General features: G+C 40.1%; 1 protein-coding gene across 7 annotated transcripts in view; it reads left to right on the top strand.

The window, feature by feature from the left end:
• The window catches only part of MAP7 (microtubule associated protein 7), a 171,748-nt gene that overhangs the window by 110,845 nt on the left and 37,599 nt on the right, over positions 1–23,304 (top strand). For 6 of the 7 annotated variants that reach the window (XM_054505564.2, XM_045865610.3, XM_054505563.2 and 3 more), the window contains exons 3-6: positions 3,313–3,390; positions 17,543–17,706; positions 18,515–18,632; positions 22,073–22,183. In XM_054505564.2, coding sequence (XP_054361539.1) covers positions 3,313–3,390; positions 17,543–17,706; positions 18,515–18,632; positions 22,073–22,183 — 471 coding nt within the window. The remainder of the gene's footprint in view (positions 1–3,312; positions 3,391–17,542; positions 17,707–18,514; positions 18,633–22,072; positions 22,184–23,304) is intronic. The other variant, XM_064598141.1, reaches the window with a different exon arrangement.

Raw genomic sequence — 23,304 nt, 5'->3', positions numbered from 1 at the left:
GGGTTATTGATAACAGTTATTGATTTGGGGCCATCAGGGTTGGTTTGGGTTAGAAGAGGGTGATGGTGTGTGTGTCCCATATGTTGTTTTTAAAATCTTCCTTTCAGAATTGTTCTTCAAAATTTTGCATGTAATTTGGCATGTACTGGAAAGTAAGCTAGAAATGTCACATCCTTCATATCGATAGTCTGTGGCAGAATTTATAAACATAATTCCAAGTAGTTAATTTTTAAAGTTAGTTAGTTAGTTAGTTAGTTAGTTAGTTAGTTAGTTAGTTAGTTAGTTAAAGAAAGCACGAGCGCCGGGAGAGGGGCTGAGGGAGACAGAGAATCTCAGGCATGCTCCGTGCTGAACACAGGGCTTGATCTCACCACCTAGAGATCATGACCTGAGCCCAAATCAAGAATCAGACACTTAACTGACTGAGCTACCTAGACGCCCCTAAACTATTTTATGGAGACTTTCTGTGATGTGCTTATGCATCTTTTTAAATAAAGTTGATTTTTGAGTTTTATAGTTAAGTGTTTATGAACGGGTAAACCTCATTATTTTAATGAATATTACTTAAGTGGTAGGTAATCATTAAAGGTTTATTCTAACTTCATTTTGACTTGTTCTCGGATAGTTCTTTCTTAAGAATGGCATTTGCCATGCTATCATTTCTTTTCACCAGAAACAAATGACAGTAAAGCACCCCCATGTATGGCCCATAACCGGGTGCCTGAGCTGGAGTCCACATGCCCATTTTCAGATTTCAGAAGTAAACCTTTTGGGGCCAGGAGCTATATTTTCTTACACAAACAATATTTGAAATCTAATAAATAATCTGTAAATCTGAGAAGTATCATAAAAAGTGTGAGCTACTGAGGGGTCCTTTTACCAGTTTTTAAAAATCTTACCTTAAAAGGAAGGAAAAGCATAAAACACCATCACTTAGTCTTGCTCATGATTCTCACTGCCAGGTTTATGCATGCTCCTGATGGGCCTTTGTACAGTTTCTGTTTCCCCTGGATGTACAAATTCTGTGACATTTAAGAGGCCTTTGGGATGGAGGGCCTTTAGATTTGCTGATGAAGCACTACCATGCTGTCTAAAATATTGTCCCACTAGGTTTCTATTTTTAACATGAGATCTTAAAAAATATGTCAGTTTAAGACAGGAGAAAATAAACCTGATCTTAAGGTCATCATCATCATCATCATCATTTTTTTTTTTTTAAAGATTTTTATTTATTTGAGAGAGAGAGAATGAGAGAGAGAGAGCACATGAGAGGGGAGGGGGTCAGAGGGAGAAGCAGGCTCCTTGCTGAGCAGGGAGCCCGATGCGGGACTCCATCCAGGGACTCCAGGATCATGACCTGAGCTGAAGGCAGTCGCTTAACCAACTGAGCCACCCAGGCGCCCCATCATCATTATTATTATTTTGCTTGTTTGTATAGTAGCAGAGGGAACCCGTTAGTATAGCTCTCTACTGGGAAACCCCCAGCAGTGTCTCACTCCGAGTACAATCCAGAGTCCCCACTGTGACCAGAGAGCCCAGTGCTGTGGCCCTCGTGTGTCTGGCCCCATTGCTTACGATCTCACTCCATTCCAGGCTCTTAGATCTACCCGTTTCTTGAGCACATTAGGTGCTCTTAATCTCAGGGCCTTTGTGTTTGCTTTCCATCTCCTGGAATATCTGCACATGTGTGTGTCATTTCCATCAGGGTTTTGCACATAAAAGTTACATCAGTTAGGCCTCCCTTGGCCCCTGTCTAAAATGTTAAACATCCCCCTTCCTGCCATGTCACAATCCCCTTTGTTGCTTTGTTGTCCCCTTAGCATTTATCTCAAACTAACATTCAGTATATTTTCCCCTTTTTCATTTTTTTAAAGATTTTATTTATCAGAAAGCACGTGCAAGGAGGGGGAGGGGCAGAGGGAGAGGGACAAGCAGGCTCCCCGCTGAGCACAGAGCAGCCGAGTGGGGCTCCATCCCAGGACACTGAGATCATGACCTGAGCCAAAGTCAGACGCTTAACCAGCTGAGCCACCCAGACGCCCCAACCCCTTTTTTTCATTCTATATCTCTTATTTAGCCTGTTTATAAAATTCTCCCTGAGTAGAATGCAGTCCCCACCAGGGCAGAGATTTTTTTTTTCTTTCTTGACTGCTTTCTTTTTGGCACCTAGAATGATGCCTCGTGCAGAGTTGATGTTCAACCTGTGTTCAGTGAATGAATGAGTTAACTGAGGCTTATGTGTGAGGCACCATAATTAATGCCATTTCAAGTATTTCATTTAGTTCTTACAGTGAGGTGAGATTGGTTCTATTTATTCTCATTTGGTAGATAATAAATAAAAATCCAGGGGGCTCCTGGGTGGCTCAGTCAGTTAAGCATCTGCCTTGGGCTTGGGTCCTGATCCCTGGGATTGAGCTCCACGTCGGGCTCCCTGCTCAGCAGGGAGCCTGTTTCTCCCTCTCCCTCTGCCTGCCAGTCCCCCTGCTTGTGCACGCTCTCTCTCTCTCTCTCTCTGTCTAAAATAAATAAATAAAATCTTTTAAAAAAATATCCATGAAACCCATGCCCTAATTAACTTGAGACTTAGAGAGTTGGTGAGTAACTCAGCCAAATTTACATAGCGGGTGAGAGAACAGAAAGTGAACTCTTGTGTGTGTGACCTCAGAGCTGGACTTTTTACATCCAACTGGTGAACCTCTATCCAATAGAAATTCACTTACGATTCTGTCTGCTGTTGAGGAACAGACTTTTTAAAGAATAAAAATGATAAAAGTTCACTAGCTTAGGAACACAAAGCATTGTATATATTGCTGGATAGAAAGTCAAAAGGCTGCAGTTACGTTTTTACATCATGGGTTTTGGGGGGGGCGGGCTGTGTGTCTTTTTATTTTATTTTTAGAACTTGTTTCCCATTTTTGTTGAGCTAGAACTGACATACAGCACCCTGTAAGTTTAAGGCATGCAGCATAATGACTTGACTTACCTGTATTGTGAAATGATCACCACAGTCAGGTTAACATCCCTCATCTCATATGGATATGGGAAAGAAAAAAAGGGGGGGGTTCTCCTTGTGATGAGAACTCTTAGGATCTACTTTCTCATACAATGTTTTTAAACGGGAGAAAAATGCTTGGAAATTCCAGAAAAAAATTGTAATAATAAAGTATATCACTGAAACTATAGTCCTGTGTACCAGTTGTAAGACATAGTAATATTTTATTCATAGAATTTACTAGACAAAAAGATAATTACCAAACTATATCATCATGAGAAAATCTGCTCTTCTGCTCATGTGTTTTCCCTCCTTTTCAGACCCTCCTCCCGTGCTTCGGGTGGACGACCGGCAGCGACTGGCCAGGGAGCGACGTGAGGAGCGCGAAAAGCAGCTAGGTATCCATCCCCAGCCTCAGCTCATCGTTCAGGGACGCTGTTGTTGAGGTGTTACTTTTCACCTCGAGGCTAGTGGACACTTACCATTGAGCACCCAGACATCACTATAATAACCATGCTCTCTGCCTTTATGAGTTGTACAGGTGGATGTGAAACAGAATTGAGTATGTGACAGACACATAGGACTAAATTTTAAGTAACAGGAAAGCCCAGCCCAGGATTAGGGTCATTTTCACTTCTTTTACTGTTTAATGTGGCACTGGAGAGAATGTATATATGACAGGCATGATGGCTCAGCTTATCTTTTACAGCTTAAAAACAAAACAAGGACAGTAAGCTTATGGTTCTCTTTTATGTGAACAGTCATAAGCATATACACTGCTAGGGCACGTCCTACTTTCCATGATAAAACCATGCTGCTGCTGAATTTATAGACAGATGCAACCAGCATGCTGCCAAGAAAAGTGCAAAACCTAGTGCTGAGCTGTCGGATTTTTCTTTGCTACCTAAGGTCTTTGTGAAAGGTTAGCAACTGTGGTATTGGCCGTACCATCACCTGGAGAGCTGTGTCCTGAGGACGACCTTACCGGGAAGCGAAGATCAAAGCACCACTGTCTTCTAGAACATTGAGCAAGGATGCTAGTGCTCACTCCTCCTTTACTTTGATGTCCATTTATGCCAAACTGCTAAAACAGGATACTCTCCTTAAGGACCTTGGAAAGATGAAATGTCCAGTTAGCATGTCTCAGTGTTCCCAGAATGTCTCTGTCATTTAAAACTAGGACTGACTGAGGTGGCCAGCATATTCCCAGGGGATGACCCATAACTTTTCTAGAGTTCCACCGCATTTTATAAGAATTCGTGTTTCAGTGGGAGAACCCAGCACCTATGCCCCATCTTTTGTTCTAGTCCACAACCCAAATTTGTGAAATTGACTGGAAGCTGGTTTTCAGAAATCTGTTGCCATTACTTAATTCTTCCAACACAGGCCTTTTTCCCTCTCCTTTGCCATAATGGGCATGCGAGGTCAGTTCTTTTGCTGCCAAGGTCTTTTCCACACCAATTTCAACAACTTGGTGGAAGGGAATGAGCTCTGCCGCCTTTCTGTGCCTGGACTTACTGCCCAGGCTTGAAATTCCCTATGGCTGACAGGCTTCCTGCCCGCGGGTAGATTCCTGGCAGCAGGGCTCTCTGTGGCCATGAGGCTGATGCTTTCCCAGAAGCACTCTGCAGCCTGGCTATCTTCCTCCTGGGAGCTATGCCCACTGCTCCCTGATTCAGGTTGGTTTGACAAGTAGATCAGAACAGAGGAAAAGACAGAGCTACCCAAGCAGAAAGAGATTCCAGATAAGCAAAAAGAAGAAACTGCCCACTGCTCTGGGATGGCTGGTATTTGCACTGTCTTTGGATCTATCCAAGCATGAGCACTTGAGTTCTCTCCCCTCTCTGCCTCATCTGGTGGGTCAGGTCTTAACGCTATCCAATCTCCCCTTTGAGTTGCAACATGGATTCCTATCTGCTTGAGTAGAAGTAGCTCCAGAGCATCAGGAGACTCCTTTATGATTTATGTCCCATTGTGAATTAGCTTTTACACATTAACTCATACATACCTTCCTGTTTGGGTTTGTCTTTCAAAGCCAAGCACTATTTGGTGTTTTTTGTTTTTTGTTTTTGTGGAATGTATGAACATGCTGGTCAAACAAAAATGATTTCACTTCTTATTCTATGAAGTTATAAGACCTAGAGTTTTGAGCCTGCACAGTCTCCTGCAAGTTGCCTAGCTTTGTATGTTGAGTGGCTCGATTTTTGTCTTAAGGTGTAGCCCCATATTTTAATTCATATCCACAGGGCAGCACACAACTTACTAATTTTAAATTCGAAAACCGTGTTTGCCAGGTACAGTGTTCAAAAGATAGAGATTGAGACCCAACCTTCAAGGGCTAGCTGCAGAGTAGTGGGGAGGGAGATAAACTTACAGCAATTATAATATGAGGTGGTATTGAAAGGGTGTGCACACGGGTCGGTGAGAACCCATAGAAGCACCTAACCAGCCTGCAGGAATCACGTGCCACTGGAGTTCCCCACTAGAGGATGTGGACCTGCTATCTAGGAGGATGGAAGAGACAGAGACTATAGAACAGTGACACAGGGATAGGTGGGAGAAGGCATTTGCTAAAGAGACTCATCATGCTCCGCGGATTATATTACATGGGTCAAAGTAATTTTCAGGTGATTGTATTATCCTGTTACTACACCTGGACTGTTTTAGTGAGCCAGCATATAATATACATAGTTTTTCTTCTTATCCCTGCCGTGTTAAATATCATGGTTTCCTTAATTCTGATCTTTTTTTGTTGTCAAAAATCACAGTTTTCATGAAATACATCAGTCCTAATTTTTATTTTTTATTTGCATTAATTGCATTTTCTTTTAAAAAAAATTTTTTTTAAAGATTTTATTTATTTATTTGAGACAGAGAGAATGAGAGAGAGAGAGCACATGAGAGGGGGGAGGGTCAGAGGGAGAAGCAGGCTCCTTGCTGAGCAGGGAGCCCGATGCGGGACTCGATCCAGGGACTCCAGGATCATGACCTGAGCCGAAGGCAGTCGCTTAACCAACTGAGCCACCCAGGCGCCCCTCTTTTTAAATTTTAAAGCAATGTCTTTTTGCCTAATTTTTTCCACTTAAGCCATCACAGCAGCAACTAAACATTGAGAGGCTCTCTTCAGTCTTCATAAACACATGAATAAACATACATGTAAGCACACATAAATATATTTGTAGAAGTGTTATCTAAAACCTAGCATCTAACTTAAATTGTGCCTTACAGTATATAAAGGTGATTTCTAAAAAAAATCGTTAGTACTAAAAATCAAAGGGCACACCTGAGCAACTACCCTTCAACTGTGCTTTGCAGAAACTATAATGGCAGTGGAATATTTAAAAAAGAAAGGGTGAGGGACTGTCACTTAGTAACAGCTCTCTGGACTGTGCTTTTTAAAAACAAAAACAGTTGGTAATACCAACTGCTACCAGGCTTTCAAACTTTAAAGCTTTTCAAGTAAAAAAAAAAAGTCCATTCCATAAATTCCAACAAAGCAAAGTTTTAAATGATTGGCCATTGAGATTGGATTATTTACTGTTGGATGTAGGTTGAAATTGACATTGAAATAATTAAAAATTTTTGTTTTAATCCACAGTTTTGAAAAAGCAAGGTAGAGAGGGAGAATAAAGTTCTTTTTGTTTTGGGTGGGCATGTCATATTTGTACTATTTTGTAAACAGAAAGGACCTATTAATAACTTTCTGTGGGTTAAATCTCTGAGTCATGCTATAATGCTTTTATGGTAGGATTATGTCATGTGGCTTGTTCTTTCTACATTATCCTTCAATTTATCACATAAAGCCAGGTATAATTCTTCATATTTGGGACTGTTCTGTCCATTTGGTTGAGCACACGTACTGTGAAAGCTTTATTTTTCTGTCTTAAAAGCTTTATACCTGAAGGAATCTCCCTAACCACTCTATTCCATCTGATTCTCTTCAGGCCATTCCTTCAAACTCTCTTCTCTTAACTTCTGTATCATTTTTCACCATCTCTCTTCCACGCTTTAATCTTTTTTCCTAAGGGAAAAAAAAATTCATTTGTTCTCATTGGTTTCGACTCTCCTTTTTTGATGAAATGGGTCCTACACATTCATTTGCTCATAAGGTAGTAGATGCTTCCCCATTATCTAAAAGTCAGCTTCTGTACAACTAACTTGCTCATCAACTTTCATTCCAAAACCGACTCCTCTGGGTAATTTTTGTGGCCCGATCAATTGCACCAGTATTTTTCTGGCCCCAAGAAGTAATTTCTTTCAGCTGTTTTTGGTACTTGTACTGTTGCTGGAGACACTGGCGTCTTTCTGACCACCAGTCTTAGCTGTTGGATCTTTTGCATTGTAAAACACTTTTTTCTCTTCCTTGGTGTCCCAGTACTGGGCCCTGACTAGTCTCCACCCTGGCCTATTGGGCCACTTGAAGTTACCAGTGGTGAGTCGGACTCAGCCTAGTCCTCAAGCTGGACCTTCAGCCATCTCTTGCCTAGTAGGTAGGTGGAAGTCGCCACATTCTCTCTGTCCCTCAGTCCAGTTAGTCATAAGAATAGCTGGCGCTATCTTCAAAATAAATCTCAGGTCCTGCCTTTAAATGTGCTGCCTATGCTATCGTCCTCGTCCAGGGCTTCATAAATTCAGGTCTTGGTCACCAGAACGATCTCACCGATGTACTGCATTTCTCCAGCTGTGTTGCAGTTGGTGCTGTTCCCTCTTCTGAAGCCCTTCCTAGTCTTCATGGCCTTTCCCCTTTTGGAAATTTGATCATGTTCTCGCTCTACAGTCTATTTTGCATAACATCGTATTTTAGCTCTCATTCTAATGCTGTTGTATGCTCTCCTGAACTTTTCCTGGTTGAATTTTATGTAACTTCTTGGTTCGTATGTTTTAAACTTTTAAAGGGTGTGACTGACTATAATTTGCTAATTCTTTGTATCCCAATACATGGCATGGTACTAATTATTAAACAGACATGTAAACATTTGCGGATATTCCTTACTCTGCGGTCTTTGATGAAATATTATTAATAATAATGGGCCAAACAACATTATACATTGCATTATCACATTTAGTAGCAAGTTAACACCATGGTTGTACTTTTTATTGTGTAGGCCTGCCATAATTGTTAATGTAATTTATTTTATAGAATAGCATTTATTTTATTTTTACACTGTGATAAGTTAGCTTAAGGAAGGAACTGAGAGGATGCCTGGGTGGCTCAGTCATTAAGCGTCTGCCTTGGGCTCAGGTCATGATCCCAGGGTCCTGGGATCGAGCCCCGCATCGGGCTCCCTGCTCGGCGGGGGGCCTGCTTCTCCCTCTCCCACTCTCCTTGCTTGTGTTCCCTCTCTCGCTGTGTCTCTTTCTGTCAAATAAATAAAATAAAATCTTAAAAAAAAAAAAGGAAGGAGCTGAGAGAATCTAGAAAGATGGAATAGATGGATTTTCTTTCAGCCAGAGCATATTTAAGCATATCTTTAATATGTCTTTGATATTACTCTCAACATCCAAGCATGTGTATATTTTTACTTACTTGTTTATTATCTGTCTGCCCCCACTGGGATATAAGCTCCACAAGAGAAAGTACTTGTGTCATTTTGTCATTTCTGTAGCCCAGTACCCATTAATTGTGCCTGGCCCATCGTCGATGTCTAACCATTGTTGTTGAACGTTAAATGAGTAGTAGTAATTCTATGCGTGTTAATATAAGCAGAGATGAATGCAGCAGGTGTACGACAAATTTGTTAAGACATTACCAAATTATCAAATAATACCTGCCCTTGTAATAGTTCAGTCAAACAAGTCTTGGATTCTTATTCTTAACCATTGTCTCAGAGGAACAAGGTTACCAGGGTCGTCTATACAATAGTTGTGCCTTAAAACTGTTGGATTTTCATATGTGTTATAAAACGGATAGTCCTACAATATGTTGACAAATTCAAGAGAATATTTAAGGAATGTTCAGCAGGTGAATAGTCTTCTGTGCTTGGGGGGGATACAGTGTCCCCTTTTTAAAAATGATACAGATTAAATTTGAAGTATTGGCACGAATAGAGTCACATTCCCAACTGGGGCTTTCTGGGGTTCTGTGACATCTTGAAAGATTATCAGAGAATTGTATGATTGATTCGTATAGCTCGTGAAGGAAAATTTGAGTTTATAAAATCTATCCTTCTATTTATTCATAGGAGTTTTGTAGCTAAGTTCAAACTTGTGCAAGAGATCTGTCATATGTGTTAGAAATCACCAAGATAATATAAAAAGGATTTTGACCTTCAAACAAATGTCAATTAACTTATATTTGAGTTTCTTTCTGTGGGTAATTTTACCAGACTTCTTCACCCTTCCAGTCATAGCTTTTTTACCTTGCCTTTTTTTTTTCTTTTTTGAATCCCCTTAATCACGGTGTGTTGTCAACACAGGGACAGCGTTGTTAATCAGAGTGTGATCAAGAGATAAATGATCATTTCAGCCTGGCTTGAGTGTTCATCTTAAAAATGTTGATGGGGGACTAGGACTAATTAGTGAACAACCAATAATGCTGTACCGATTAAAGTCATAAGTGAAGCTGCCCGTGATCTCACATGTCACGTTATTCGATTAGCACAGCTGTTGGTTTTGACAAGACTATCCACAAAAAAAATATAAGCTTTGGGAAAGCAGTCTTTCTAAACCCAGTTGCTACTGGGTAGAAGTTTGACAAATGTGTGGTTAATCTTGGCATCTGGTCTGCTGAAGTTGTCACTTAATGAACGTAGAGTACAAAAGCCTTAAGGCTGTCAGGCAGGCTCTGAACAGCTAAGGGATCTGAGTACCCGGGAGTGGGAGGGATGCGGACGTTAGCGCATACCATAGCAGCTGTATCATGAGTCAAGCTCAGGACTGGCAAGAATAAATGCTTGTTGCGGGATGGATTTGGTAACTCAGAGGCTGAAGCTTTACCATAAAATGAATGAATCACTGTGACTAAGCAGCCATTATTTCTTTCTCTCAGATTGACTTTGCCTTTGAGGCTGAAGATGAAAAGATCTTAATCTCTGAAAAGTAAGGGGTCTTGGAAACAGATGATGATAAAGGCTAAGAGTGACCTTAGAGGATCAGGGACTTCACATCGGATGACCAACTTTCCCAAACTAGAGCAGCAGTTTAGTCTCTGGGAGGTGTTGCAAATCATGTCCTTCAACATAATGGCTCATTGTTTGCTTCCAGAAGCGCACAGTCCAGAGTTTGAATTCCAGTTCCACCACTGACTTATTGTGAGACATCAGGCAGGTTACATCACTTCTCTGTGTCTCAGACTTCTCATAATAAAGTGAGTTTAATAGCAGTGTCTACCTCATTGTGTGGCTGTGAAGATAATGCCTGCAATCACTTGGTGTCAGCACAAAGTGAGAACTGAAGACATCACGGCAATGATGGTGAAAAGATGAGGATGGCCGGCCACGTGACACCGCAGATACTGACTCACATGCCTGGGATTGGAGAACCCTAATGTTTCCGAGCTGGGGGAGACAGGGAGAGAGGGCTGTTTGTGTTTCCCGGTCTGGCAGAGCTCAGTAAAGCAGCCAGGTGAGGAGGATGGCAGCGTTTTTTAAGAAGTGAAAGTGGATTAGGGTTGAGGTCCTAACTTAAAGATTCCAAGGACCACCGTTGATTTGTGTGCTTTAGCAAAACTCCATTTACTGTAGCGGAGGCTGCACACTCCTTTAAGCCTGGCCCTGAAGACAGGAGTCCTGGATAGTATTACTTTCTTGTATCGAAAGTCCGTCAGCCCATGTATGGGGAAGGCTCTTGGTCTTCCAAGGTATAAACTGCTATCTCAGCCCCTCAATCCCATTTGGCCACCTGCTGTGTGCAGGGAAGAAGGTGGAGTAGGAGGGCCCCTCGGGAGCAGGAGACAGTGTGGTGGGCATCCTGCAAGGTCACAGTTGTTACCAGGCAGTTCTCCAGTATCCTAGTCCAGCGAGAGGGGAGTGGAAGAAGAGTTTAAATGACTAGTTGAGAAAGCTTGGAATTAACAGTAAGGCCTAATGCAAGTCACTTGGCTTGCAAGTCACAATCTTTAGCTCGTTTATCAGATTTACTTTAAAACTGGAAATGCAAGTAATCTTAATAATTGTTGAGATAAAGCATAAAGATGAAAATGTTAACAGTCAAAATAAAAACAAAAGGAAACCTAATTGTAATCCCACACACCTCCTCAAAGGTTTAAAAAAAAAAAAAAATTGAGTCCTGGAAGTTGATTGGAAAAGATCTTGGAGATCATTTCGTACATACCCTCTAATTTAGAGGTCAGATAGGTTGGCTCATTTCCCCAAGGTCACACAAAATTAGTAGCAGAACAAAATCCTGAACTCAGATATTTAGCACTTGTCATTTTCTGATTCTTCAGGATATTACTGGCTATGTTGTGTCCGGTATTACCAGTGACCAAATCCTTCCGTGTCTTAATATGAAACTGAGACAGCCGCTCTGTATGTTTCAGAGGCGAAGTGATAACGTTGTGCTACCCCTGAATGTCACATGTTTCTTTCCGTCACGTGGTGGTGACATGTGCACTCACACAGATGTAAGCTGGTTCAGAAGGACCGGGTGACTCCCAGGCACTAGATTGCTGATTGTGACTGGGAGTCACCCAGCCCACGGGTATTCTGTCCTACCTTGTTCTTCCCATTAGCTATGGCAGTAGGGCAGGAATTAGTCTGATTGTCGTCAAGACTCACTCCCGATAATTACCTACATTTACTGAGTTCCTACTGCGTACATGGCACTGGGCTGAGCACTCCCACCTAGACCCTTTCAGGAAGATGGCGCCATTGCAGTTTGAGGATGCGAGACCACACAAGGCACTTGCTTGCTCAGTGGCATGTAAATGGTAAGTGGCAGGCCTAAGGGTAGACTCTCGTTCCTGTGAAGCCTGAGGTGTGCTTTATCCACTACAATACCTTGCCTTTCATTTTAAATTCCTTTTAGTACAAGAGTCACTGTATGTTTCTAAATGGAGTCCAAATTGATAGTGGATTTCTCCTTTGTGTGGCACGGTCATACTGTGACAGTGTCCCCTTTGCATGGTACTGACATACTGTTTAGTGTCGTCAGAGTATAATCCTGGTGACAGCAGCTCAGGGATGGGACTGATTTATTGATGCCCAGTATTTCAGGGGCTACAGTGCGTTTTCATTTCATTTTATATTATGATCCCAGAGTCCAGGGAAACATGAAAACTTCACAAGAATAAGGTTAATAATACTCATTATGATTCTTTTTCATTCATTATGATTTCATTTCAAAGGAGAGACATGCTCTCCTTTTATAGAGCTGCATCTATGAAATGAGTGATCGTTAATGATTTAAATAAGAATAAACTGTTGTAATAGTCTGCTTGGGCTGCCTTAACAAATACCATAGACTGGGGGTTTTAAAAACCAGAGACTTACTTTCCCATCATTCTGGATACTGTAAAGTCCAAGATCAAGGTTCTGGCAGAGCTCACTTTCTGGTCAGACCTCTTTTCTGGCTTGCAGATGTGTGCTTTATTCTCACATGGTCTTTCCTCTGAGCATGAAGAAAGGGAGAGTGAGCTCTTTGGTGTCTCTTTTTATAAGGACACTAAGCCTATTGGATTAGGGCCTCACCCTTATGACCTCATTTAAACATGATTACCTCCTAAAGGCCCTGTCTCCCAATACAGTCACATTGAACATTAAAGCTTCAACATATGAATTTGGGGGGAGGAGGGGAGGGATACAGTTCAGTCCATAGCAGTTTGTTGATTATTTTCTTGTGTTCAAAACTCTTATTTCTGAATGAGAAAATATAAGACTTTGACATTACGTATCATCCATAGGGAATATTTTAAATAACTAAACCTCTTAGAATAAACTAACTTTCAGTTCTTATTAAATAATTGAAATATTTTGTGTATTACCCTTCAATTTAAAAGAGCACATGGTCCAGGATCTGCACTTGGTAATAATCCTAGCAGTCACCAGCATACTCTGCAATCACATGAGAAGTGTTGTTTGCTGTTTCACCGTTGTTTGCCTAATCTCTGTAAAAGTGTTTAAGGGCGCTGCAATAGGATATCCACTTCCTGGTAGAAAATTGAAGTAGAACTCAATTAGAGCTTGATGGATAAAGAAATATTATTCCTTTAAAAGATTATTTGAGATAAAATTTATTATTATTATTATTATAATTATAACATCTAGGCCTGTTGTGATTTATAGCACAACCTTAAGAACACCTTTAATTTTCAGAATTGAAATCACAATGATGATAATGAAAAATTTGGCAGTAATAGCTAATATTTACTGAATGTTTAGTAAGTGCAGAGAACTGTTCTAAAACTGTATTAAGCATAATTCTTCTTCTACTCCTCACAGTGAACCTATGAGGAAGGTCCTATATTTATTCACGATTTACCCTGACAGAATGAGGCATTGGGAGGTTAAGTAACTTGCCCAAGACCACACCCTTAGGGTGAATGAATCAAGAAGTAGTTCCCAATGAACAGGAAGTAATTATTAAGACCCCTGGATATGTTCTAGTTACAAAAAGCACTGTGGTGAGTGGGGGCGGGGGGGAGGAGGGAGAGCAACGAAAACCTTTGCTACCTAGAAATCAGAATAGAAGAAATGAAGTCTGGTAGATGTCATAAGAGCAGCATTGACCCCCCGGAAGAGTCAAAACTCCTGAAGACCTTGAGGGCAGTGTTCCTCCAAATGCCATCATAGACTGCTTGGGACCACCCCGAATCACCTGGGAGGTTTGTTCAAAATTCAGATTCCTGGGCCCCATTCTAGAATTGGTAAATCTGAATATGAGGGTTAGAGCCCAGGAATTTGCATTTTAACTAGTACTCTCCCCCTACACACCCCCCAATATGATTCTGAAATATATTGTAAGACCACTGCCTTAAAGGATGGATCAGTTTGGATAAACGATGGCAACTTTCTCAACAGAGCGACGATAGGAGCAAAGAGATGGAAGAAGCATGGGTTGTTTGGGAGGGGCAGTGAGGAAATAGGTCTAATTAGAATTAAGAGGCCATTTTGGAGAGCAATGCAGAATAAGGCCACAGAAGGGTATTAAGGCCAAGTTTAGGGAGGACTTTAGAAATCAGTGGAGTTTCCGTTTAATGAGAAAATAATCTCAAATATTCATGAGCAAAAAAGTAGCCTGATGAAAACCATTATTTAAGGAAAATTAATCTGTGAACTGATGAACTCTAATTTTACAAATTTACCTTTGAAAAAATAGTTTCTTAATATTCCATAAACAGGGCGCCTGGGTGGCTCAGTTGGTTAAGCGACTGCCTTCAGCTCAGGTCATGATCCTGGAGTCCCGGGATCGAGTTCCGCATCGGGCTCCCTGCTCAGCAGGGAGTCTGCTTCTCCCTCTGACCCTCCCCCCCTCATGCTCGCTCTATCTCATTCTCTCTCTCAAATAAATAAATAAAATCTTTTAAAAAAAATATTCCATAAACATTTTTTTTTCTTATTTTGTCTTTTGGCTTCTGAGATATCTTACAGGAAAAGAAAATATTACATTGTAAATGTCCTCAAAGACTCTGAATTTTTCCTCAACATGGGGTATAAAAGTCAGAGACTATGTAGTTAGAAAGCTAAGAGTTAAGGAATAGATATTCTGCCTGTCTCCAGGTTTCAGGGTACAAATCCATTTCTTTTTTCTGCCTGGGATCCTCATCCATTGTCAGTGGAGTATAAATTGGTGTGACCTCTGCAGAGGATAGTATGACAATAGCTATCAAAATTTGAAGTGTGTATTCCCTTTGATTCAGCAATTCTAATTCTACATGGATATGTTCACGTATCCAGAGATGGTTATGATAGTACAATGTCACCCCAGGTCTGAATTGGTAAAATTCTGAAAACTTAGATAATCTATCAATAAGTATCTGGTTATATAAAATAAGGTATGTAGGGGTGCCTGGGTGGCTCAGTTGGTTAAGTGGCTGCCTTCAGCTCAAGTCATGATCCCAGGGTCCTGGGATCGAGCCCACATCAGGCTCCTTGCTGGGAGGAGGGAGCCTACTTCTGCTCTGCCTGCCATTCCCCCTGCTTGTGCTTGCTTTCTGTCTCTCTGGCTCTCTCTCTGTCAAATAAATAAATAAAATCTTAAAAAAAAATAAAATAAAATAAGATATGGACAAGGGAATATTATATAGCCATTAAAAAGGTTGTTGGAGTCATGTTTTATGTGTTGATATGCAAAGATGTCTAAGATATATTTTCAGTGAAAAAAGCAAGACACCGAGCAGAAGGTGTACTATGCTATGGTATATATGGATTTTTACTTTTTTTTTTTTTCTTTTACATTTGTACAGAAGGTAAAAGTGGAATACAAGAGGGCCTGGGGTTAGAGAAAGACCTTCATTTTGCCTTTTAATATTTTGTACTGTTTAAGCTTGACAGAAGTCTGTCACTGTAAATCCATCTTTTTAAATGAACTAAAATATGTAGTATCATTGAAAGCCTGTTGAAGGTATTCCCACACAGGAAACCAGAAGATATTACATGCACAAGTGTGTGTGATCACAGTCAATTCACCTTTAAAACTTGTTAGAATTATGTTCCCCATCTGTTACTTTTCAGTGTGTCTTCTCATAGTGTTTTTATTTATTCACTCGGCAGTCTTTATTGAACATATTCTATGTGCTTTTGCTTAAAGTAAATTTTCAATTGGGCCTGAGAATTTCTTTAGAACCGTGGGCTTTCAAACTTGGAAGAAATCTTGAAAATCAATTTCCACATCTTTTAGGCAAGAGAAAACTAAAATTCAAATGAATGTGTCTTAAGATCTCACCACCCATTAGTGGCAGGGCTGCTGGGAAAACCCAGTTCTCTCTGCCACCACCCTGAGTGATGTCACAAGACAAACTCATCTTGGATTGTCCGTCTTTTTACCCAAGTAAAGTCAATTCAGATTGCTTTCAGTAGACTTGTCTCCTTAAATGGACAGCTTTGGAAAGGTTTAATGATAGCAGAAATGCAGAATCTTTAATAGTAAACCTTTAGAGGAAATTGAAATGTTCTGAATTTTCATTTTTTTTCTCTTAAAAAATAACATTTTAACTTATACGCCATGTATTATCCTCAAGGTTTATGCTTTAAATTTTGTTTGGACACTTTTGCCAACAGTGTTAATAGCTCATATTAAAGATCTGTTTAGGGTGCCTGGGTAGCTCAGTTGGTTAAGCGACTGCCTTCAGCTCAGGTCATGATCCCGGAATCCTGGGATCGAGTCCCACATCGGGCTCCCGGCTCGGCGGGGAGCCTGCTTCTTCCTCTGGCTCTCTCCCCTCTCATGCTATTTCTCTCTCTTTCAAATAAATAAATAAAATCTTTTAAAAAAATTTAAAAAAAAAGAAAATAAAGATCTGTTTAGTTATCACGGGTCAAGGAAGCATCGTACTAAAAAAAAAGAGTTTTGTTGGGTATGTATTCCCCTAAAATGAGGAAGAACCATGTATATGTAATGGAGAAAAGAAGCACTCCATCCCTGAATTTTCTGAATTGTGTATTTTCATTCCACCTGTGATATTAATAGTCAGATTTATCTAACCAGAGTCTGAGCTCTTCAGACACAAGAACTGCTTCTTTAGTCTCTCACATGACTTAGCTGATTCGGTGTGATAAATCTGTAAGGCATTTAATACAATCTTTTAGCAACTATCAATTCTGGGGATTTTCTCCCAAATTCTTTTAATACTTTCAGAGAACCAGTGCTATGTCGAAACAACTGTAGTCTCAGGCTTTTGACGGGGAGGATAAAAGAGAGACGAACAGTACTGTTGGTTTTGAGGGCATCGTATCAGGATAACACACCAAACTAGAGGACTGTAGGGATTCCCAAAGAATGGAATTCAGTGCCTCTTCTTCGACCTCATTGTTAGCATATTAAAATTATGCTAGAAATTAACAGTGGTGGGCGCCTGGGTGGCTCAGTTGGTTAAGCGACTGCCCTCGGCTCAGGTCATGATCCTGGAGTCCCGGGATCGAGTCCCGCATCGGGCTCCCTGCTCGGCAGGGAGTCTGCTTCTCCCTCTGACCCTCCCCCCTCTCATGTGCTCTCTGTCTCTCTCATTCTCTCTCTCTCAAATAAATAAATAAAATCTTAAAAAAAAAAAAAAACTTAACAGTGGTATTTTTTCCTCAAAACTGAAAAACAAATCTTGAAAATCAATTTCCACGTCTTTTAGGCCAGGCCTGGTAAATACAAAACCAAAGAACCCATATTTGTTCATTGTGGGCCATTGATACAGTCCTACCTATGCAACTTTTCATGTTTTTCTGTTAAGAGCGAGTGCGTGCAAGCAGGGTGGGGCGCGGCACAGGGAGAGGGAGAACCTTAAGCAGGCTCCAGGCCCAGGGCAGAACCCAGGGGGCGGGCTCCATCTCATGGCCCTGAGATCATCCCTGAGCCAAAATCAAGAGCCTGACTTTTAACCAACTGAGCCACCCAGGCACCCCAGTACCTATTCAAGTTCTGAACCTGCCTGTGCTTGATTTCCCTTGTTTTTTCCTCCTGAAGCTGCAAGAGAAATAATCTGGTTAGAACGGGAAGAGCGAGCCCGGCTGCACTATGAAAAGCATCTGGAAGAGCGGAAGAAGAAACTGGAAGAACAGAGGCTGAAGGAGGAGCGGAGGAGGGCTGCTGTGGAGGAAAAACGGAGGCAGAGGCTGGAGGAGGACAAAGTAAGAGGCCGCCCTGGGCAGTAAATGGGAGGTTTGTCTACTTCAGAAATGCAACACATTTACAGTGAAACCTTCCATTAAGGTGCTAGGCTGCCTAGCAACATTAAGTAATCCGTTTTATAGATAGATAGCCGCAGCTTCTAGGGAGGTTGGGGTATGGAGGGCAGGTAGCGAATGGTGTGGTTGTTAAAATTGTTTCCCTAAAAACTTTAAAAGCCCAGGTCTCTGGTCTGGAGCTGTAACTTACTTATGTTCCGTTCATCTGTGTGAAAAGTATCGTGATGACTCCCAAGTAATTGGGTTTTTCTGGGGCTTTATCGCTTAACATTTTCACATGGATTGTCTCATTTAACGTGTACACAACCCCTAAGTGTTTATATATCAGTTTCTGCAAAAAAGAACATGTAGACTCAGAATGAGTAAGTCACAGCTCAGTAAGTCATGGAATCAGGATTACCCACCTGCTCAGATACTAAATTCCATTGTTCTTTAAGATACAGTACCACATTTGTTTAGCATCTGCTCAAGCTAAGACCTGCACCACCATGCTTTTGTGAATTGATGAAAGTACCACGTTCCTGGTAATAATAACAAGGGTTGCTTATTTAAGTACCTGTCGTTCACCAGGGGCTTTATCAACGGGGACTTAATGATTTCAGTAACCCTCCCAGGCTGACGTGTAAACGTTAGGAGGTAGGCGTACTAAGGTAAAAATCTCAGTAGTGCCTTTACTCCATTCTGCCTTCAGTTGAAGAAGCCTCGGACAACCAGGTTGAATCTAATCATCCGTTCCTCTGTTCCATTTAAGGAACGCCATGAAGCTGTTGTACGACGGACGATGGAAAGGAGTCAGAAGCCAAAACAGAAGCATAACCGGTGGTCATGGGGAGGCCCTCTCCATGGGAGCCCCAGCATCCACAGTGCAGGTAAACAAGCCGTGATGGCTTTCGAAAATCACTACTTTTTTCCTGGACAGCAAAAGGGCAGTTGCTTCTTTCTTCTAAGCATGTGTTTCCAAAACAAAAATCATGGGCTGAAATAATTAAACTATAAATGATGCTCCTACTGTTTGAGGATAAGAGGGTGATCGAGGTAAGAAGGTAAGGTTCTCTCCCTTAACACAGGCTGCTTTTCTCTTTTGTTACACAATTCCCTCAAAGAGATAGAAATCTATGCAGTGTTTCTAAATAAACATGCAGTTTGCACGCTACATTATTTTAAGTAATCATTTGCATTAAGATTTCAGGATGATGGAAGAAGTTAACCGATTTTATCATCTTCTCTGGAAGAATCATAGCAGTATTGACTGATCGAAATCAATACCATGAGCTTGCGTATTCGGACCGTAAAGCGTGTGCAGGGTTAATGCTCTGCAGGAGAAAGCGCAGGTTCTGAACCTAGAGCCAGCGAATGTCGCAGCCATTCCCTCGTTCTTGAATGGACATAAAACCTACTGAAATTTGGACCTAATGAGAGGCTTTATTTTTGTACTGTAAATTCAATACACTTTGAATTTTATATAGTGTGTCAGTTCTTTTTCGTCTGTGTGAGTCTAATAACGTTTTTTATTATTATTATTTATTTTGAAAAATCATTGTCTTACATTCTGTCCCCAGGTGGTTTTGTTGAATCATCATTCACCTTTCTCGATTTAGCAGGCCTGGACCACCACCTCACAACTCTTGGTGGTACTAGAAAAGCTGGTACAGACATCCCTATGGTTGCTGATTGCCTGACCTGTAGCTAGCACCTCCGACCTAGGGCCGGTCCATCAGTAGCTGAACCATCACCACCTTAGGCATAATGCATGCTTACTATCCCATTGCATAGACCTAGATCTGGGATGTGGCACAGTGTTTCTTAAGTGCGACAATACAACTCCGGTGGCTGGAAGGTGTTGAAATAATGCAATGACGTGATGTGTTTACTTTCTAAGTGATGATTTTGGATAAAACCTTTAAAAAGTGCTTTTTTAGTTAATAAATTACCTAGGTTCAAAGTACATCCAGTTTGCTCTCCCCTACCCCACCCCATCCCCACCCCTGTCTGTTTTCTGCTCTTAGTTTTAATCTAGAACACCATGGATTATTGTTTGCTCTACTCTTTCATTCCTAACATTCAGTGTGCCCAGTAGAAGCTCTTTATTTTAAAAATTCTAAAAGCATATTATCACAACTTACTCTCCTCTGATGTTGAACAGTATTTGAAAGTACTCTTTTTGTTTTTTCCCTTGGCTCTTAGTGACCCAGTGGTACTTGGTGGGGGCACGTGGCAAATCTGTAATCATAAGGCTTATTTATGTGTGATATTTTATTCTCGGGGCAGTTTTACATATACGCTCCGTACAGGAAAAGCTGACGTGGTACATATCTTTATAACTTTATTTTATTGCTTCCACATTCAAAGTTTAGTATATGGCCTTTATTTCTGCCACTCGGAGCACGAGAAGCTAGTGCTATATTTGTTAGCTCTTGGATAATACCCATTTTTATAAGGGCTGTGAATTAGAAAAAAATTGCTGTTATACAAGAACAGAGAAGTTGGAAAGTAACTGGACTTTGCCAAAATTCTCAAAGGTCGCAGTGATCTGCTGTGATCTAAAGAGCAATGACCTGGCCTTACTCATTTATAAAAATGCCTCACTCAGTATGGGCACTCAGTGTTTGCTGATCAAAAAACAGATCTTAGAAATTAAATTTAATCCAGATTAAATCAGTGTGATGCCTTACTGCTCACACATCAACTAGCACTTGTTTGGAAATTTTTTTAAACGGATTCTTCCTAAATCCTTTTGTGAATTTGTACTTTGTTCAGCAAGAAAAAGAAACGATTAAAAATGGTCTTATTATATTAAGTAATAGAATAAATACACGTTATACTTCCATCATTTTCACCATGCAGAGTAGGCCTGCATGGAGACACGATGTCCCCCAACTGAAGCTTAACGTACAAAAACAAGATCAGAAAATGTATTGCTGTCAATCATCCAGAAATGGCTTTTGTTATCCTTCCTTGTGTCCCCTGGACCTTACATTTCATCATTAAGATGTTCCTTTTGATATTTTATCCTAAATCTTCAGGATTACCCCAAGAGCCTATCAGTTAAGGGTTAACTGACGTCACAGGCTTGATGTCTGGGTTTGTTTGTTTTATAATTGAGTTGCTTCAACCATACAAATGGTAGAAATAGGAATGTCTGATGTTGGTAGAAGACTTGTTTATCCCCCATACGCTGTAAATAATGGCCAAAAATGGTTATTCTATGGAGGGACGTTTACTATAAAATTTTTGACTACCAGTGTTACTTAGACAGATGGGAACTGGGTTTTAAAGGCATCTACCACAAGGATTATTTTTTGTTTTTAGTTTTAGAAGAAGCTAACAATAGAAAACAAAATATGGCAAAAACCCTTTTAACTTTGGTCGTAGGTCAGAACCTCCACTTGCCCTCCTAAAGAAATATAATGAGATTTTTAGACTTTTATTCTTTGCAGTTTTATTCAGGGAACATGATCTATTCTAATGAGCCTGGTTACAGCTTGGTTCCACCGTACAGACAGCAAACTAATGGAGCTAGTTTTTGCCGTGTATCTTCTCGCTGAACTTTAAGAATTACTATGAAATTACTCACCTACAGGAATTATTTAAGTTATTATTAATAAACTTAAAGAATTCTGATGTTCTTTCTATTGCCGTCAGTTTTGTTGGGCAAATTTGTGGGCCGATTCTATATTTGTAAACCACCCAAAACTCAGTGTTATAGGCAGAGGTGTGGTAGTTCGTAGACTTTTTAAAAGGAAATTCTACAGTGGCCATCCGTTCCACACCTAGTCTTTCTTCTTTCTTTTTAATCTGTTTTTCTGTAATGAACTTTAATGCCCTGGGTAAAATGACTGTACAAGAAAAAGTAGCAGCAATGCATAGAACCTGGAGTTCTTTTTTTTTTTTCTTCTAGTGTTTGCATTCTATTTCACCAGCCCCATTTCTACCCGCTTGTTCCTAGTGGGGGCAATTCTAAGGGCATCCACTTTTACAATCTCCTCTTTGCTGTACGGTCTGCCCCATTATTTTAGTTGCCCTCCACTGGCCTTGGTCTTCATCTTTCTGTTGTATTATAACAAAATGCTTGAATTTCCCTGGCTGACAAACTGGTGTACTAAATATTTATTTTATCCTATGAGAAATATGAATTTTATTTCTAACCTTTAAGTTACCTTTAAATGTCCACTTAGAAAACTGTGCTATTACATAAGATCTAGTAATAGAGCTGAAAGCATCCAATCCTAGTTTTTCCTTCCTTCAGTGAACTAGGAAATTGCAATCCTGCATGCTGGCTGTCAATTAGCATTATCTCCATTTGTTTTAGATCCAGACAGGCGGTCAGTTTCCACCATGAATCTTTCGAAACATGTTGATCCCGTCATTAGCAAGCGGCTCTCCTCTTCATCTGCAACTTTACTAAATTCTCCAGATAGAGGTACAGTCAAAAGGAAAACAAAAAAAAAAGTGTTCTGTTATTTACTTAATGCTTTTTTTTTTCTGGATGTTTACAGCTAAAAATAAGCATCTGAAGTTGCTTTCCCTACGTTTCTTAAATAGGAAGAACAAAACTTCAGAGTAAAAAAGCAATAAACGGCTGAGCAGCATTACCCTTGCGACAAGAACCTTGCTCATTTTAGAACTTGGCTGAATGGTTGCATTTAGCAGTGATGAAAGCGGTGCTTCTCAACTTTTTAGTAAATGAGTTTACAGCTCCAGAAATCACCCACTTAACCACCACCATGCAAATAATCTTTGTTACGAACATTTATTTTACTTCAATCATGTTGTCTTTGACTTTTCATCTGTACTTTGGGAATTCCAAGCTTTGACTTTCTAAAAAATCTTGAATGATTCATGTTGGTAGATTTCATTTTGCTATTTGATTTCTAATTTAACCAAACCTTGCTTACTGCATCTCTTGTGCGTGTGTGTGTGATTGGTTTTTGGTGTCCATTCATTTTGCTCTTAAGGGATTTGGCCTAACTTCAAGAATATCATGTTTTATTTGAATTTTGAGTTTTACTCATCCCATGGATTTACAGTACATGAATGTTGAGCTATTTATAAAATTAAAGTTTTATTTTACATATTTATATGTCATAAAAGGAAAAATCAAGTTTTTAAGATAAGCTATGGTTTTACAGAACTTAAAGTGATTTTAAGTTAGAAAGCCAAAGAATTACTGTGCAATATAAAAACACATACTCTCTAAAAGTAACAAACTGTGGTTATTTTGAATGATTTATTAGAAACTGGGAAATGTTCAGTGTTTATAGTCTTTAAAAAAAATTCAATGTGTGCATGTTCTGTGTGTATGTGTATTCATATATTTGGTATTGTGTAAAAGTTGTGTCATTGTAATGTACAATATTATACGTGTTGATGCTATTTTATAACTAATAACTAATCTCTTAAAGCAGTAAATGTTGAACAATTTCCTAATCTTGTCTTTTAACCTAAAGCATTCCTTTTTTTTTTTTTAACTAATTTGCCTAAATCATCAATATTAGACTTGTAGTCAAATTAGGGGCCTTCTATATGTTAGAGAAAAGTATT

Source organism: Mirounga angustirostris, unplaced genomic scaffold (assembly GCF_029215605.1).
Source record: "Mirounga angustirostris isolate CCGP_5_RB_7025 unplaced genomic scaffold, mMirAng1.0.hap1 SCAF_8, whole genome shotgun sequence".
In the NCBI taxonomy this organism is placed as follows: domain Eukaryota; kingdom Metazoa; phylum Chordata; class Mammalia; order Carnivora; family Phocidae; genus Mirounga; species Mirounga angustirostris.
The sequence above is the reverse complement of the archived record's forward strand: the minus strand, read 5'-3'. Positions and strand labels throughout refer to the sequence as shown.